The sequence below is a fragment of the Chiloscyllium plagiosum genome, unplaced genomic scaffold (genome assembly GCF_037043375.1).
Source record: "Chiloscyllium plagiosum isolate Xiang-an unplaced genomic scaffold, Cpla_swu_hap1 HiC_scaffold_21, whole genome shotgun sequence".
Taxonomy (NCBI): domain Eukaryota; kingdom Metazoa; phylum Chordata; class Chondrichthyes; order Orectolobiformes; family Hemiscylliidae; genus Chiloscyllium; species Chiloscyllium plagiosum.
Window position 1 is genome coordinate 35,378,352 of NW_028270159.1, and position 14,651 is coordinate 35,393,002.

A 14,651-nucleotide genomic window follows, 5' to 3' on the forward strand; every position below is an offset into this window, starting at 1 on the left:
GCATCTGCAATTCCATTTTATGACGTAAGGCTTCATTTTGTCTTGGTCTGAAGTCAGGTCACTGGCCCTGAAATGTTAACACCGTTTTCTCTCTCTACATATGCTGCCAGAACTGATGAGTTTCTTCAGTAATTTCTGTTTCTTTTTGTATCAGTTCTCCAGCATCAGCAGTTCTTTGTCTATTTTGTCTTTGATTTGTTCAGTCATTTCTCAAAAATAACAAACTCTGATCTACCCAATGACACACACCTTTTCCAACGTGTGGTTCCGTGAGTATCAGCACTCCTCAGGAACCTGGCCTGTGTGATTACACTGTGTGAACTGAGACAGTGAATGTTGGCAGGCAATTTGAGCACATGGAGAGTGCGAGGCAGCATCACAACTTGATCCTGCCATCACCTGGCATTCACCCACACATGAATTTCAGCTAAATTCACTGGAAAGCAATTAGAAATGGGAAGCCTGGCTGAGATTTCCTCCTGAGGCCACTATTACTGAGGCCAACTGGAGCATCTGGCTCATGCCCAGAATGAGAGCAGCAAGCTGAATCTATACTGGGAACTGAATTAGATTTTTTTCTGGACTGGAAGCCTCACTATTTAACTGTCCATCATGGAACCACAATTAATCTCTGAATTATAAATATTGATCAATTGTTAGCAAATGTATCTCCAAAGGAGAAATATATCAGGATTAAATTGAGCGAGACATAGGCTGTTCAGTTCCTCAAGCTTGCTATACTATTCCATCAGATCTGTATTTTAATTCCATCTCCCTATTCTCCATGTCCCCTGATGATCTTAACGAAAATCTGTCAACCTGAATCTAGATAACTCCAATTGATCTGGTATTCATAGCCTCTGGGAAGAGAGTCATCATGTCAGCTGCCGATGCTCTAAGCTCTGGCATTCTCACTTTCTTTATGTCTTTTCAAATGTTGCTTAAAACCACTCTGTTTAAGCTTACCCGCATAATTCATCACGTGCCTTGGTGTCAACATTTGTTTATATTCTCCTGTGAATTATCTTGTGTTATTTTACACCAGATGGGGTCTAACCAAGGTCTGTAGCATAATTATAGCAGAATCAATTCAAATCAAACTGCTCCAGCAATAAAAACGTCATTCCATTTCCCTTTTTGATTACTTTTTAAAACCTGTGTACCAGTTTTAGTGATTAATTTATATGGATACCTTGCTCTCTTTGGCTTCTTGAAGTCCCTGGTCTCTCAGTGTTAAGAAAATATTCAGGTTTGTCTTTCTTATTTAAGTAATGTATATGTTCCCATTCTTCCCACATTGAATTGAATTGCTTCTGCCAAAGTTTCACCCCTTTAGTCTATCTATTTGTCTTTGAAATTGTATTCTCCCATTTATATTACATATACTGTCCCTTAACATAGTGCCCTCTGCAAGTTCAAATATACACCTCTTTACTCCTTCATTCAACTCATTTATGCACCTGGTGAAAAGCTGAGACTCAAATACATACTCCTGAGGAACACCACTTATAACATCCCATGGATCTCCACATTAATGCCTAGTCATTGCTTTCTACTGCCTATCCAATTAATAACCCAGTTCACAAAGTCACCTGCAATTACATGCACATTTTCAAAAATATAATTTCCTGTTCAGGACTTTATGACATGCAATTTTGAAATAACTCAGCCACTACCTGAAGTGTAAGAGTAAAAATCAAATTGTTAGTACTGACAACCAGAATCCTAGGGTTAATTTCTGCTTGAAATTTGCTTGTTCTGAACATTTAGTTTATGACTAGTGCATTTTTGTATTTATTTTAGCTTTCAGAATTGAGGTTTAACAGTAGACAATGGAATAAGTGGAATGAAAGAACTTTGAAGTCGAACGCATTCATAAGGTCAAGGGTATGTTGATTTAGAGGTTAAGAACTAGAATGGTAAGGTAATGAAAATACGGGGTTTTAATGATTGCCAGAATACCTACAAAAAAGGTACTTCAGAAGGTAGCCAATGGTTGTTTAACAGCATCAACAAAGAAGAGATGAAATTATAAAATCAGTAGGCGAGCTAACTTAACTGAGGATGTGGTCCATACAAAGCTTATAGTAAAGACAGTGCGGGTGAGTCATAATTAAATTAGCTTAAAAACATTCAATCAATCCTCAAGGTCAATTTAAGGGCAGTCTTAAGCAGGTGGTATAATCGTGGAGATGTGTGGAGCTTAAGAAGTTTCTCTGGTTTCCATGTATCTGAGCATTTGTCTGCTGGGAGGGGTTCATTGGAATTTGGAATATGAAGAGAACTAAAGCAGAAGAAGTGGCTCCGGGCAGCATAGGTACTGCTTTTGGAAGACTCGAGATAACTAGCCTCAGGAGAGTCATACTGTGGAAAAGTACTAGGAATAATGGGAGTCTATGATGATTAGTACAATTGGGGAGTGAGGTAAAGGAAGACCACAAGAGCATTTGTTTGCTTCAACCAATAAATGTTGGAGCTTAGAGAAATTCAGCAGAAGTTCAATTAAATTAAATGTTTGATAAATGTTGAAACAGTGCTGGTAATTGGATGTTTGGGAGTAGTGTTAGGAATTTTGAAGAGTCTTGGGAAAAGACATTGAACTACTAAGCTATGAGAAGTTGTGGCAGTTCAAGATGGATAGGCTTCAGATATTTTAAATCTAGATCTTTAAAAGTGAAGAATTGAACTCCCTTGAACTTGCAATAAGAGATGGTGATCCACAGCCCCATGAGCATCTGGCTGGGATCTATGCTGATCACATTAATGACCTGCAGCCATTGCAGCCTGTGGGATATCTAAGCACAACTGTTTGTTAACTTCTATTATCCCACGTTAATCCTAATTGTTAAAGCCTACATTGTGTATATGATGTCTTGTTTAATATTATTATTGTACCTGTTCAGTATACCTCTTTAACCATTATTACTAATTTTTCTTTGGTCAAGTTTGCACAATATGTATTATTTTTGAGCTGTTTCTATTCAACTCTGGAAAGCCTGCAACTTATTATCTTATCCTTTGTTCTTCTGTACATTCTTTCTGTAAAAAAAGATTATGATCTACTATCTAGGTCATAACAAAGATCTGGCTTGTCTGGTATTATTATAACTGGGACCATAAAACACCATCACTTTATATTTGCTGTCCAGAAAATATTATTTGTAACCAATCACAGAATTGATATAGTGAAGGAAGAGACCATTTAGCCTATTGTGTTTGCACTGGCTCCTTGAATGGGTGTCACGACTTAATTCCATCCTCACAATTGCTCCTGTAACCTTGTACATTATTTTAAAAAGCATCTAACACCCTTTTAATTGTCTCCATTGAACATGCCTCCACCACACTTCCAGGCAATGTATTCCTGAATCAAAACATTGGTTGTGTGAAGGAGTTAAATCTCACTTCATATGTACTTTTTTTTGCAAATCTGATGGTCTTGATCCGCTCATGAGTGGGAACAGTTTCTCCCTACCTACTCTGTCCAAAGGCTGGGAGAAAGGCAAACCCTAGGAATCATTGATTGATCAGTGCAGTTGGGAGTGGGTTGATTTTGGAAACTTCAATCAAATCCCTTTGTAGCTTTCTCATCTCCAAAAAAAACAGTCCCAACATCTCCAATCTATCTTCACAACCAAACTTTCCCATCTCTGAAATTATTCTTTCGAACCACTTATGCAATGTTTTCACGTTTCCTAAAATGTGAAAACCCATCTCCCCCCTCCGATCTGTACACAATACTCCAGCTGCAGTGTAACTAGTGTCTCACATGGTATAATCTTCCTGCTCCTGAACTCTATGCCACTATTCACAGATTCTAGAATATTATGTTTAGTGAACCATTCTTTTCTTCTGTCCTGCCACCTTTACTGCCTCATTCAGAAGTTATGCACTCAAGTCTCTCTGCTCAGGCACACTCTCAACAATAGTATTCTTTATTTTAAACTACCTCTTTGCTCCAAAACTATCACCTCATACTTCTCCACAGTAAACTTCATCCACCCACTTCACCAACTTGTCAATGTCCTTTTGAAGTTCCACACTGCTCTCAGGGTTTAACATTGCCCCAAGTTTTGTGTTATCTGCATTCTTTGAAACTGTCTATTATATTCAATCAGGGAAAGACAGGGTTTAAATTTTGAGCCTTGGGGAACTATAAGACCATAAGAAATAGAAACACGAGAAGGCCATTTGACTCCTCTTACCTAGTCTGCCATTAAATAGGATCATGGCTTATCTGAGGTTGGGACTCCAACAACAAACCTTCCTCTAGGCTGATAAATATCCATTATGCTTTGTTTCCTATCACTCTAATTTTGGATCCAGGTGCGGAGTACCCTCAGTATTTCATGAAATCTAACTTTTCTCACAAGTCCATTGTATGGCATTGTATCAAATACCTTTTGGAAACACCATATTTATAGCATTACTCTCATCAACCCTCTCTATAATCATTTCAAACTTCATCAAATTACCTAATTATGGTTTAGCTTGAGAACCCTCTCCCTAAATAATTCATATTTGTCCATGTGACTGTGACTGACAGACTGGTCTGAAATTGCTTGGATTTTCCTTACAAGCTTTTTGAACAAATGCCAGATTCTGAATTGTTATTTCAAAGCTACTTCTCTTGCCACTTCAATGTTATGTTCCCTTCATAGCTATACTCACTGGTGCTAAAGTGAATGTTGGAGTACGCTAATGCATAAAAGTATTAAATCTTTATATTTGAATAAGGGAAAACTAACACTTCATGTTTCAATAGTTTCATAATTGTAATAATTAGCATTCCATTTAGTATTGGTACAGGAAAAGCTAGGGCATTATTTTCTAAGGCAACTTCAACTGGGCATTGGTGTGATTGCAGTAGAGTGAGTGGCTTGGATCTGGAATGCACTGCCCAACTGTCTGGTCAAGGCAGCTTCATTTAAAGTATTTAACAGGGAATTGGTTCATAAACTAAAAAAAAAATATTTGTAGGGGTGTGGGGAAAGGTTGTGGAGTGCCAATAGTTGAATTGCTCATACAGAGAGCGAGCAGAAAATTAATAGGCCAAAAAGCCTTATTTTCCACTGTCACCAGTGTAAGATTCTATGATGTAAGAAATATAAATTGCACCCCCCTGCAACACCAAAGGGAATCAAGCCTACATGTTTACCATTGATCTAAAGGAATGTTGATTTAGCCACATGAAAGTTGATTTCAAAGAAACTAAAATAAATTGCTTTAATGTGTCTGACCAAAGTGGTCAAAAACGATCAGGCAGAAAGGAAGAAAAATATCTAATAAACCTTGATTCACTGCTTGTGTTTTCTTTTCATCTTTACAACTTTGACATAGTTCAATAATATTAAAGGTCTGACTGTTTTCTCTAATCATAGGTTCATGACAAAACTCATACACTTTTTTGATAACACTCAAGATTTCTTTGTGAAAGTGCTGATATTGTCAGGTTGATGCTAGCTCCCCACAACAGAAATGATTTGTTCATTGATATTTCTGATTGTAGAAGTCGAGCAATTTGAAAGTTGTTTAGCGACACATAAAGGTCTAAGCTGGCATGAAAGATATCCACATATTCTAAATAGAATGCTTTGATAATAGCCATGAGATGAAGCAATACCATTTTCAGGTTAACTTCCAAATGCCCCATACCATCTGATCACTTCTGACAATGGGAAAATAATCTACACCTTGCTGTCCTGCTAAAAAAAGAAGCATTTAAATTATATGCCTCTATCATCTATGCGCAAGCATTTTGAAATGGGATTTGATTTTCAAAGGAATGAGGGTGATTTGGTTGCAGTATTGCTTATGGAGGTTTGAATGGATTGTACACAGTGGCACAGGTATAGGTTGATACGTGATTCTGTGAAGTCTGCTTGAATCTCACTCTTGGGGAGATGATCAAGAGAAGCCAAACCTTTCTCATCAAGCAATAAGAGGATAATTCACACAAGAGAATTCATATACTCATCCTGGAGCTCGACATAGAAAGCTACTGCCAGGGGAATCAAGGCCTCTAACTTGATCAGATCTCTTCAGTACTGGAGGGACAGCAGTAAAATGAAAAGCGAGGAAATCAAATTTATTCTTTGCATGATTTTCCACTGCTAACTGATTATTATTAAAAATCCACTTTATATCTGAACTCATGAATTAAGATTAATGCGAGCATTAAGAATCATTGCCCGGGGCTTAACAAATCTGACTAGCCAACATAAAACGTTGGATTAAATCTATACCTTTCGAGTTTCTAATTATCTTAATGGTAGATTCAAATTACTAAAGTTTTACCAAAGGTAAATGAGCAGTGTCATTTCTAACCCTTATTGGAAATGTACAGTACATATTCACTTGCATATAATGAATCCTAATATGTTCAGTGTAATATTTTATTATAGCGCAAAACCCTTAGATATTTCACTTCCATTATTAACTAAGAACTACATCAACTGGTCTTCATTGACATCATGTTTCAGTTGGACTAATTATATTCCATTGGTTTTACATGGTACCATGCTGTGCAGTCAGTCAGTCAATCACTGGAACATCAGTCCAAAAAGACATTCATCCCACTAGACAATTCAACAATGTCATATGCAAATTTCTGTGCCAATATGATGTCAGCGTGCAAAGAGGATATGTACCAGTGATTGGCTGATCAAATCGAACAGCGTGTTCTTGGTTGTTTCTAATAAGCAGAATACAGACTGAGTCTGTGCTTACAAAACCCAAAACACAATGTCTGTTTTCAAATGTGATTCCATGATTAGGCTGCACATGAATAATCCTGCATGTGTTTGTAGCTATTCTTGTAGCCAATTTAAGATAATCAGTCGAATTTGTAATGCAATTAGTTGGTTTACTAGAAGAGACATACAAGCATTCATAGGGCTTATTGCTGTAAGCAAAGGAACATGTTTAAGCCTTGGCCTTGTTTTTAACTATCTAGGAGCCTATAGGCACCTTTTACATGGCAAAGCAATGGTTAATCAGGTCAGAAGTCACACGAAACCAGGTTATAGCCCAACAGGTTTATTTGAAATCACAAGCTTTCTGAGAATGAAAAAGCTCCTTTGTCACCTGATGTATAATTTGGTGACATGTGACTTCTGACCTTATCCACCCTAGTCCAACACCAGCACCTCCACATCATGGTCAGAGTCAACTTGCTAATCAATCAACACCTTTTTTCTTGTACTATAAATTATTGCGATCATTGAAATTTTACATTCTTGCATTTGTCCTGATAAGTGCAAATACAAAAACCTTGAGCAACATGTCTCTTTTTTTCAGCATTTGTATTACCAAAAAAACTTTTAACATGCTACTTTGATTGATAGTCAGGGGTATCCAAATCTAAATGTGAAGTTTGGGATTATCCAGTGCAAACACTAGATCCCTATCGATGTATAATTCCTGTGCATTAAACACATGATAAATAGTGTATCCAACAATGTGTCAAGGACTACATTTTATGGCACTGATGTATTTGCTTTTGCCATCTTCCCTCACAGCTGTTAATGGTTTTGTACTGAAGAAATATGTGAAGGCATGCTCTGATCAACATTATTGTAAAAGAGTAGTGGGGGAAGATTCTGTACAGTTACAAAATGAGGACAGGAAGAGAGATGTACAGGGAAAGGTTATGAATAAAAGAAAAAATACCTGTTGTGACTTCTGCATTCAAGGGATCTGAACGCCAGTCTCCCACAAATCCGTATAAATATACCTTATAATGTGTACTATCCAAGAGACCAGTTACCTCCGTGCTATGTAAGTCACCATTTAGGGCCATTTCCAGTGGTCCATATAGCCCAGTGGAATCTGTGACCACTATAAGAAAGCTGTCAAAAGATCCATTTTGCAAAGTCCAAGAGAGCTTAATACTTTTGGAAGTTGCGTTTACCACAGTTAGGCTTCCCAGTTTACTATGCAATACCCCTTTCTCTGAATCAAATGAGGGCCCATGGTTAAAACTTCCATCTTTGTGCAGCCGAGCAGTGAGGGATGAGGTATGATCTACCAGTTCGCCAACTGGATTGTTTAAGACAGCTAAAAATAATTTCGAAGGAATAATGTTTCAAAATGCTATGTCATCAACAGAACAATAATAAAACAACATTAACAAAAGGTCATGCTTCCAGTTACACAATATCATGTATTGGTTTGCGAGTATTTTATTGTCTAAATTCTAGCTTTGTAAAAGAAAAGTTCTGTCACAAATTGACTGTAGAAGCTGAGCTTAATGTCCATGGCCAATTTTATAAATGGTGGCAAATATTGCAAATGAATGGCTATCACTTTAACAGTAACTGGAAGCAATGTGGAATCCACTTAAAGGTAAAACTGGTCATTGCACTACATCAATTTCAAGCAGCAGCATTTGATTTCTCAGACAGGCATCTGCTACAAATTCCAGCACCCAGCTATCTATGAAGGGCAAAATGATATTGGGAGAAATTAGTATTGAAGGAAATGAGGAATTAAGCAAGTTCACATATTCAGAATTGAGGAGTAGACTGGTTTAAATGACCAATACAGTATTAATAAACATAGGTAAGATTTCAAACATCATGCTTGTATCTATGTCATTCTAACCTCTGCTTTCTTCTAATCTAAACAATGCAAGTCACGCAGACGAAAACAGTCTCTAAATCCTGCAACAAGCAAGTAGCAGAGGACAATCGTCCCTCTAATCATGCTGTCTTTAACATCATTTCACACACTTTGTACTCCTCTGCTCAACGACCCTGTAACATTCCACAAATGACAAAGGACTAGGACAAAAGACAAGCCCCATTCAATAGCTCTCAAAACATTTAATAAGCCATGCGGCCTGGCGTCATTTCTATTCTTATTGCACATGCTTTTTCATTCTCAAGCTGGAGCCTATTTATTCCGTTGAACCTGTGGCAACGTGCTGATGAGAACATTAATGCTAGGTCATGCAGGTAACAGCACAACTAGCTGTTTATAGTAGCCGGGATCCTCAATGCAACACCAGTTTTAGAAGACCTTAGCATCATTATAAACTGAAAGGCAGTCTGCAGACAAAACTGTAAAGTTGAATACCTGTGGTAGCTATAATGTTCAGCGGCTCTGAGCGTTGACCACCAGCAATTCCATAAAGAGATATCTTATAAGGAGTGGAGGGCATTAGGCCTCTTAGTTCAGCAGCTAAATCATCACCAGTCACGGAGATTTCTGTCTCATCATCGTTTCCAAGCTCACTTCTATACTTTATGATAAAATAGTCATAGAATCCTACTTCTGCCATCCAGGAAAGTTTGACACCATCCGAAGTTACATCAGAAACAGTTAGATTACTGAGTTCACCATCACCAGTCCCGGAAAACTCAGGCACAGATGCTTCTAATATCAGGGAAACAACTGGAGTCGTTATTCTTCCAAATGGAGAAGGAGTGATAGCCTCCTCCAGAGTATCAGTAAATGCTGGCTCCAACATTGCTACAAAAAGCAGTTCAAATATTTTAGTGCAAATCTGTTCAGTAGAGTTGAAGGAGGAAAAATTGTTACTATTGTACATTGTTTAAAGACAAGTAGTTGTCAGATGCTGTATCTGGAATCATAGTGATTACATTAAAGTTCTTAAATATAAAGTTAATAGCCTGAAAAAGATGTAATTGAATGAATTAGTTTTCATCTTGGTTCCTGCAAGTGACCTATTTAAATAGAAATAAAACAAAAGCACAGTGTTAGAAACAAGCAGCCTGCTTTTTGATTGCAACAGTATGGAATTATTCCCTGAAAATTGGTGGGGGTTGGAAATGGGATGTAGGTCTGTATACGAGCCTGATGTTGGCATGGGTGTACTGGAACCATCTTAATGAGGAAGTCATCTGTCCCATTTCCAGCTTGACCACGAACGAGGCACTCCAACATTGGACTTCCCAAACAGATGGCAATCTGTTTAGGGTGTAGGGGTCAGGGGATGGTGTCAAGTCAGGGCTGAAGACCATAAATAGTATTTACTTTAAAAAGTCCTTCATCACCTTTAGATATCCAGGTTGAAATAGGACCTTCTCGCAGCTCCTTTCCAGGCCTGGTCTGCCTTCCTTTTTGAGCAAAGTTAAACCCTATTATGGCAGGAATTGTCAGATAGGAAAATATGTCATGGGTACCTTAAGCTAAATCTTGGATAACAAATTCCAATACTGCAAGGCCTGGACAGATCCAATGCATATGGCACAAATATGGAATGGGAATGTCATGTCCAGGATTTTGGCAGGACAGGCATTTTGACCCTTTTGACACCACTTGTCTGAGTAAACGGAGAGCTGGGATGTGGACAACCCTGGGAACAACAAGATCAGGGACCAAGAGGGGTGCACCATTTACTCAGTAATCATTTGAAAACTGGGGTTTCTGAACATTTTGCTCATAGTACTTAGTACTATGAGTAAAATGCAAGATTTAAAAGTCTGCTTAAATTACGTACGTCTACCTCTCTGCTTTATGGATTCGTTAGCAACATTTCTTTAAGCATTGAGAAACAGCTCAAGATTCTCAGTGAAATATTGTAATGTAAGATTCTCAGAATAGAAATAACTGCAAGATAATTAAATTAATAATACAGAGGATGTCATTTTGTAATTTATCTTTACCATTTTGATTTTAATTGAAAATATTTTCCTGTTGCAGTAGGCACAGCAGGGATAGTTGCCTGCAGAACTTGTTTAATGCACAATAGCATTTATGGGAAGTGCACTGCAGAGGTTTAAATATTAGAATTGTCTCATAAGTATATTTCCAATTTGCCAGCTCAAAATGGTGTCAATTCTATTTTTGAATGGAATTATACTTTTACCTGAAAACTTCTCACATCCAGTTTGGTACAAAGTTGCAAAATCACAGACTCTTATGCTTACTCTTGTCAAAATTGCAGTAGCATTAAAGAATTCCTTTTCCTGATATCAAATAAGTTATTAATTTCACCAGCATTTTTCCATACATAGTTTTGTTTGCTATTGCTTACATGCATCTATGCATATACACAGATATGGGTAAATGTTATGAGCTAGTAGTGGCTATTGAAATAAGTGATTTTAAAGTAACTCTCCGTGATAGAGTTTTTTTTATTTCAATAGTACTACAAGGCCTTCATGCTGGAAAAAGCAACAATCCATTGATTTTATATTAGTTTCAACTAAGGTTTCAATCTCATGGTGAAATATGTTAGTTGTTTTACACATATTACATTGTAAACAGCTTATGGGGAGCTTAAACCTTAACATGGGGCAATGCTAAGCAAAGTCAACAAACTATTTGCAGACTTGTATCAAGATTAACAGAGATGTCATTTTGTTAAAAACGATTGTAGTTTATGTTTAGTTAGGCAAGTTCCAGCTGAAATGCTTAGTTGATGCCAGTACCATTGATGACGGAAGGATGAGTGGGAAAGGTTATCATTCTACTGACTACATCCAGGCAGGAAGCAGGTGGAGGGAGCCAACCTTGGGAAAGCTCACATATTTCCAGTATATCCTATTCTTCTGTAGGATTCATGAAATATGCTGCAGCGCATAGCTTGCCCTTAGTTTTACGTGCAGGAGCAAGCACACGACCTGAACAATCAATAAACAACACTAAGATGGAGCTACAGTATTTGGTGAAGTACCTGTAGTGACAGATCCGACCAAGGGCTCTGTTCTTGCTGTGCCTCGAAGAGCCATAAGCGTCACCACATACTCAGTGGCAGGCTTCAGATCAGTGAGAGCAACTGTAGTCTGGTCTCCCTTCACAATAACCTGCTGCGTTTCTCCATGGGTTTTAGGATTATAGTTCACAACAAACATGTCAACGGGAGCTAAAGGAGCTTCCCAAGCCACTGAGGTAGTTGTGGGAGTTATCTCAGAAAATTTAAGACCTCGCAGTGCTTCAAGGCCTGTGGAGTTTTTTTAAAGAGTAGAGAATTGCAAATGAATCCATATGGTCATACTTTCATGATATATATTCCTTTGAACTGTGACAATGTGAACTAAAAATGTACATGGTGTACATTTTTCGATTGATCATTTGCCATTTTCATTTCTGTAATACTTACTGAAAATGCACAGTTCTTGGAGACCTCAATAATTACATTTGAACACCTCAATAATTACATTTGGACTGAAATATTGTGCACATGGTAGCTAAATAGAAGAATATTTTTAATGTGTCAGTTTACATTACCGCCCTACAAAATAGTGTTGTCAAAACCATTTGATCGATCGAACAATAGAACTTTAATCAAAAAATGTCAATCATGTATGGCAAGGATAATAGTGAATAACTCTCAAAATAATGAGTGTACATTTGGGATGTTGAAAGAATATTGAAATTATCCTAGCTCAAAAAATGCAATAAATAATTATTTTGAAATTCTCACATATTCGTTTGAGGTAATGTTTGAAGAATTGAACAGGTGAAAAAAAGTCCAAACTGTGAAACTATCTGTTGGCGAGAGTATCGTGCCAGGTTACAGAAGGTCTTTTCCCTTCACAAAGCTATATGTATCGTTACTCCTCACAAAATCTGTCCTATAATATAGAAATACAACAACAACTGCTGGAAATAAACAGCAAATTGATCTCTGTCTGGCGAAAATCCTTCAACACTGGAGACACAAATCCAACTTAAACTTTTCCCTACACTTATACTTTTCCCTATATTTTTCTTAGAATTATGTCTTTTCTGCATTTTCTCTCAATTTTGAGGTTTGGAGATTCATAATTTTTGTTCTTTAATTTGGTAAGTATCCTAACATTGTCCTTTAATAAGTTTTCAGTTTTCATTGCCTGAATCCATGTGGAAGTGAATGAAATGTGGATTCCGACAGGGAACTGGTTTCCATTGGGATCCTGTTCTAGTAAGTTAAGATTACTTTAGTTGGAATGCTGTAGGTGACATGGCTCAAGAAGCAAATATATTTAAATGTCTGAAATGGGTGTGTGGAAGTGCAGAGTGCTTACAGACAGTGAATGACTTGGTGGTCAAGGGGTCATTACAAACAATAGAAAGGGGACTTTGAGAGAGTAATGGTGAAGGGTGCCACAGGGGACAAGTGAGATAACAACTTTATTTACCAGGGCCAATAAATAACCCTTTTCATTGAGGTTCCACAAAACAAGTGTTTGATCTTTCCTATGTTAATAGTACTTTGTCGAGATACATAGGTTTGGTTTAACTGTGTGGGAAGATGATGACATAGTGGTATGTCGGCGACCTAGAGGAACAGGCTAATGACTTGGGGTTTTTAGGTTCAAATACCACTATGTCTTGTGGAATGAATAAAATCTGGAATTCAAAGCTCCTCTCACTAATGATGATCTCGGAGAAAGTGAGGACTGCAGAAGCTGGAGATCAGAGTCGAATGTGATGCTGCAAAAGCATAGCAGGTCAGGCAGCATCCGAAGAGCAGGAGAATTGACGTTTCATCAATCCCTCATCATGATTACAGAGAGTAGATAACTTGGTGGTCAAGGGCTGCCTGTTAGGAGTCATCAGAAACAACAGAAAGGGGATTTTGAGAGAGTTCCACAAGAGGTGAAGGGTGCTATAGTGTCCTAATGAAGGGCTTATGCCTGAAACTTCAATTTTCCTGTTTTTCCAGCACCACACTCTCATCACTAAGGATGACCATCAAATTCTAACTGGCTGTTTTGAAAAATCTACCAGAAATCTGTCATATCTTGTCTGCCCTACATATATTGTCAAATCCATAGCAATGTGGTTGACACTTGCTTAACCTCTGAAATGGTCAAGCAAGCCAAGAAGGATGAGTAGCTATCAATGCTCACATTCCATAGAAAAAGTTCTTGTGCATTTATAAAGATAGAAGGCTGGAATACAGGGTAGTAAGCAGGAGGTGGACAGATCTAATACTAAATTCTGAAAAGTTTTACTGACTACTTTTATTCTTCATAAACTGATAAAGGGAATAAATTAACAACCCAACAGACTTTCTATCTTTCTGACCATCTATAACTATGCATCAATCTAGGAACAATATACTAGCTTCCCCATTCCTGCTGTGATTAAAATGTATTTGGGGTTCTATAACCAATATAGGACATAAATTCAAAAGCGTCCCGCCTGGTTTAGCTGGGGTGTTGCCTGCCTGTGTGGTAACATTGGAGACAGATGGAGAGGATCAATATCCAAACCTCATAAATCCAGATCAACCCCTAAACTGTATCAAAATGGCTTAAAACATGATATGTTCTCATTGTTTATCCATTAGATTGTTTCTCTGCTTTATGGGGAAGTTAAAAATAGATTAAAACTCAATGGGATTTTGTCGAAGTTGAGAATTTAACATGATTTTAGTAACTTGAAGGGAAGTGGTGGAGGATGCAATATGTAAAGAGTTAGGAACTTGTGTATAACTTAACATGTACAATGAGCCCTCAAAAAAGCCTTACAGGACACTGAACATGAGAAATACAATAATTCAACTTCATCTTGCTTTGAAAATGCAAAACGAAAATTAGAAGGGAAAACAGCAAAAATCAAAGTATAAATTTGTTTATTTGACCAGTTGTGAGTTTATCTAGAAAGTTTAATTATTGAGTTTTAGCTGCCAATTTTATTAATACAAAGCAGATGTTTACCCATTAGGATTTTAATTTTAATAATTACCTACC

At 37.4% G+C, this 14,651-nt stretch overlaps 1 protein-coding gene across 18 annotated transcripts in view; it reads right to left on the bottom strand.

The window, feature by feature from the left end:
- Window positions 1-14,651, bottom strand: part of tncb (tenascin Cb) — a 295,874-nt gene that overhangs the window by 53,317 nt on the left and 227,906 nt on the right. For 5 of the 18 annotated variants that reach the window (XM_087998505.1, XM_087998504.1, XM_087998503.1 and 2 more), the window contains 3 exons: window positions 11,645-11,911; window positions 9,079-9,474; window positions 7,672-8,058 (listed from right to left, as the gene is read on the bottom strand). The exons of 5 other annotated variants lie outside the window; for them this stretch is intronic. In XM_087998505.1, the coding sequence (XP_087854631.1) occupies window positions 7,672-8,058; window positions 9,079-9,474; window positions 11,645-11,911 (1,050 nt within the window). The remainder of the gene's footprint in view (window positions 1-7,671; window positions 8,059-9,078; window positions 9,475-11,644; window positions 11,912-14,651) is intronic. 8 more of the 18 variants (XM_087998508.1, XM_087998509.1, XM_043719941.2 and 5 more) reach the window with 4 other exon arrangements.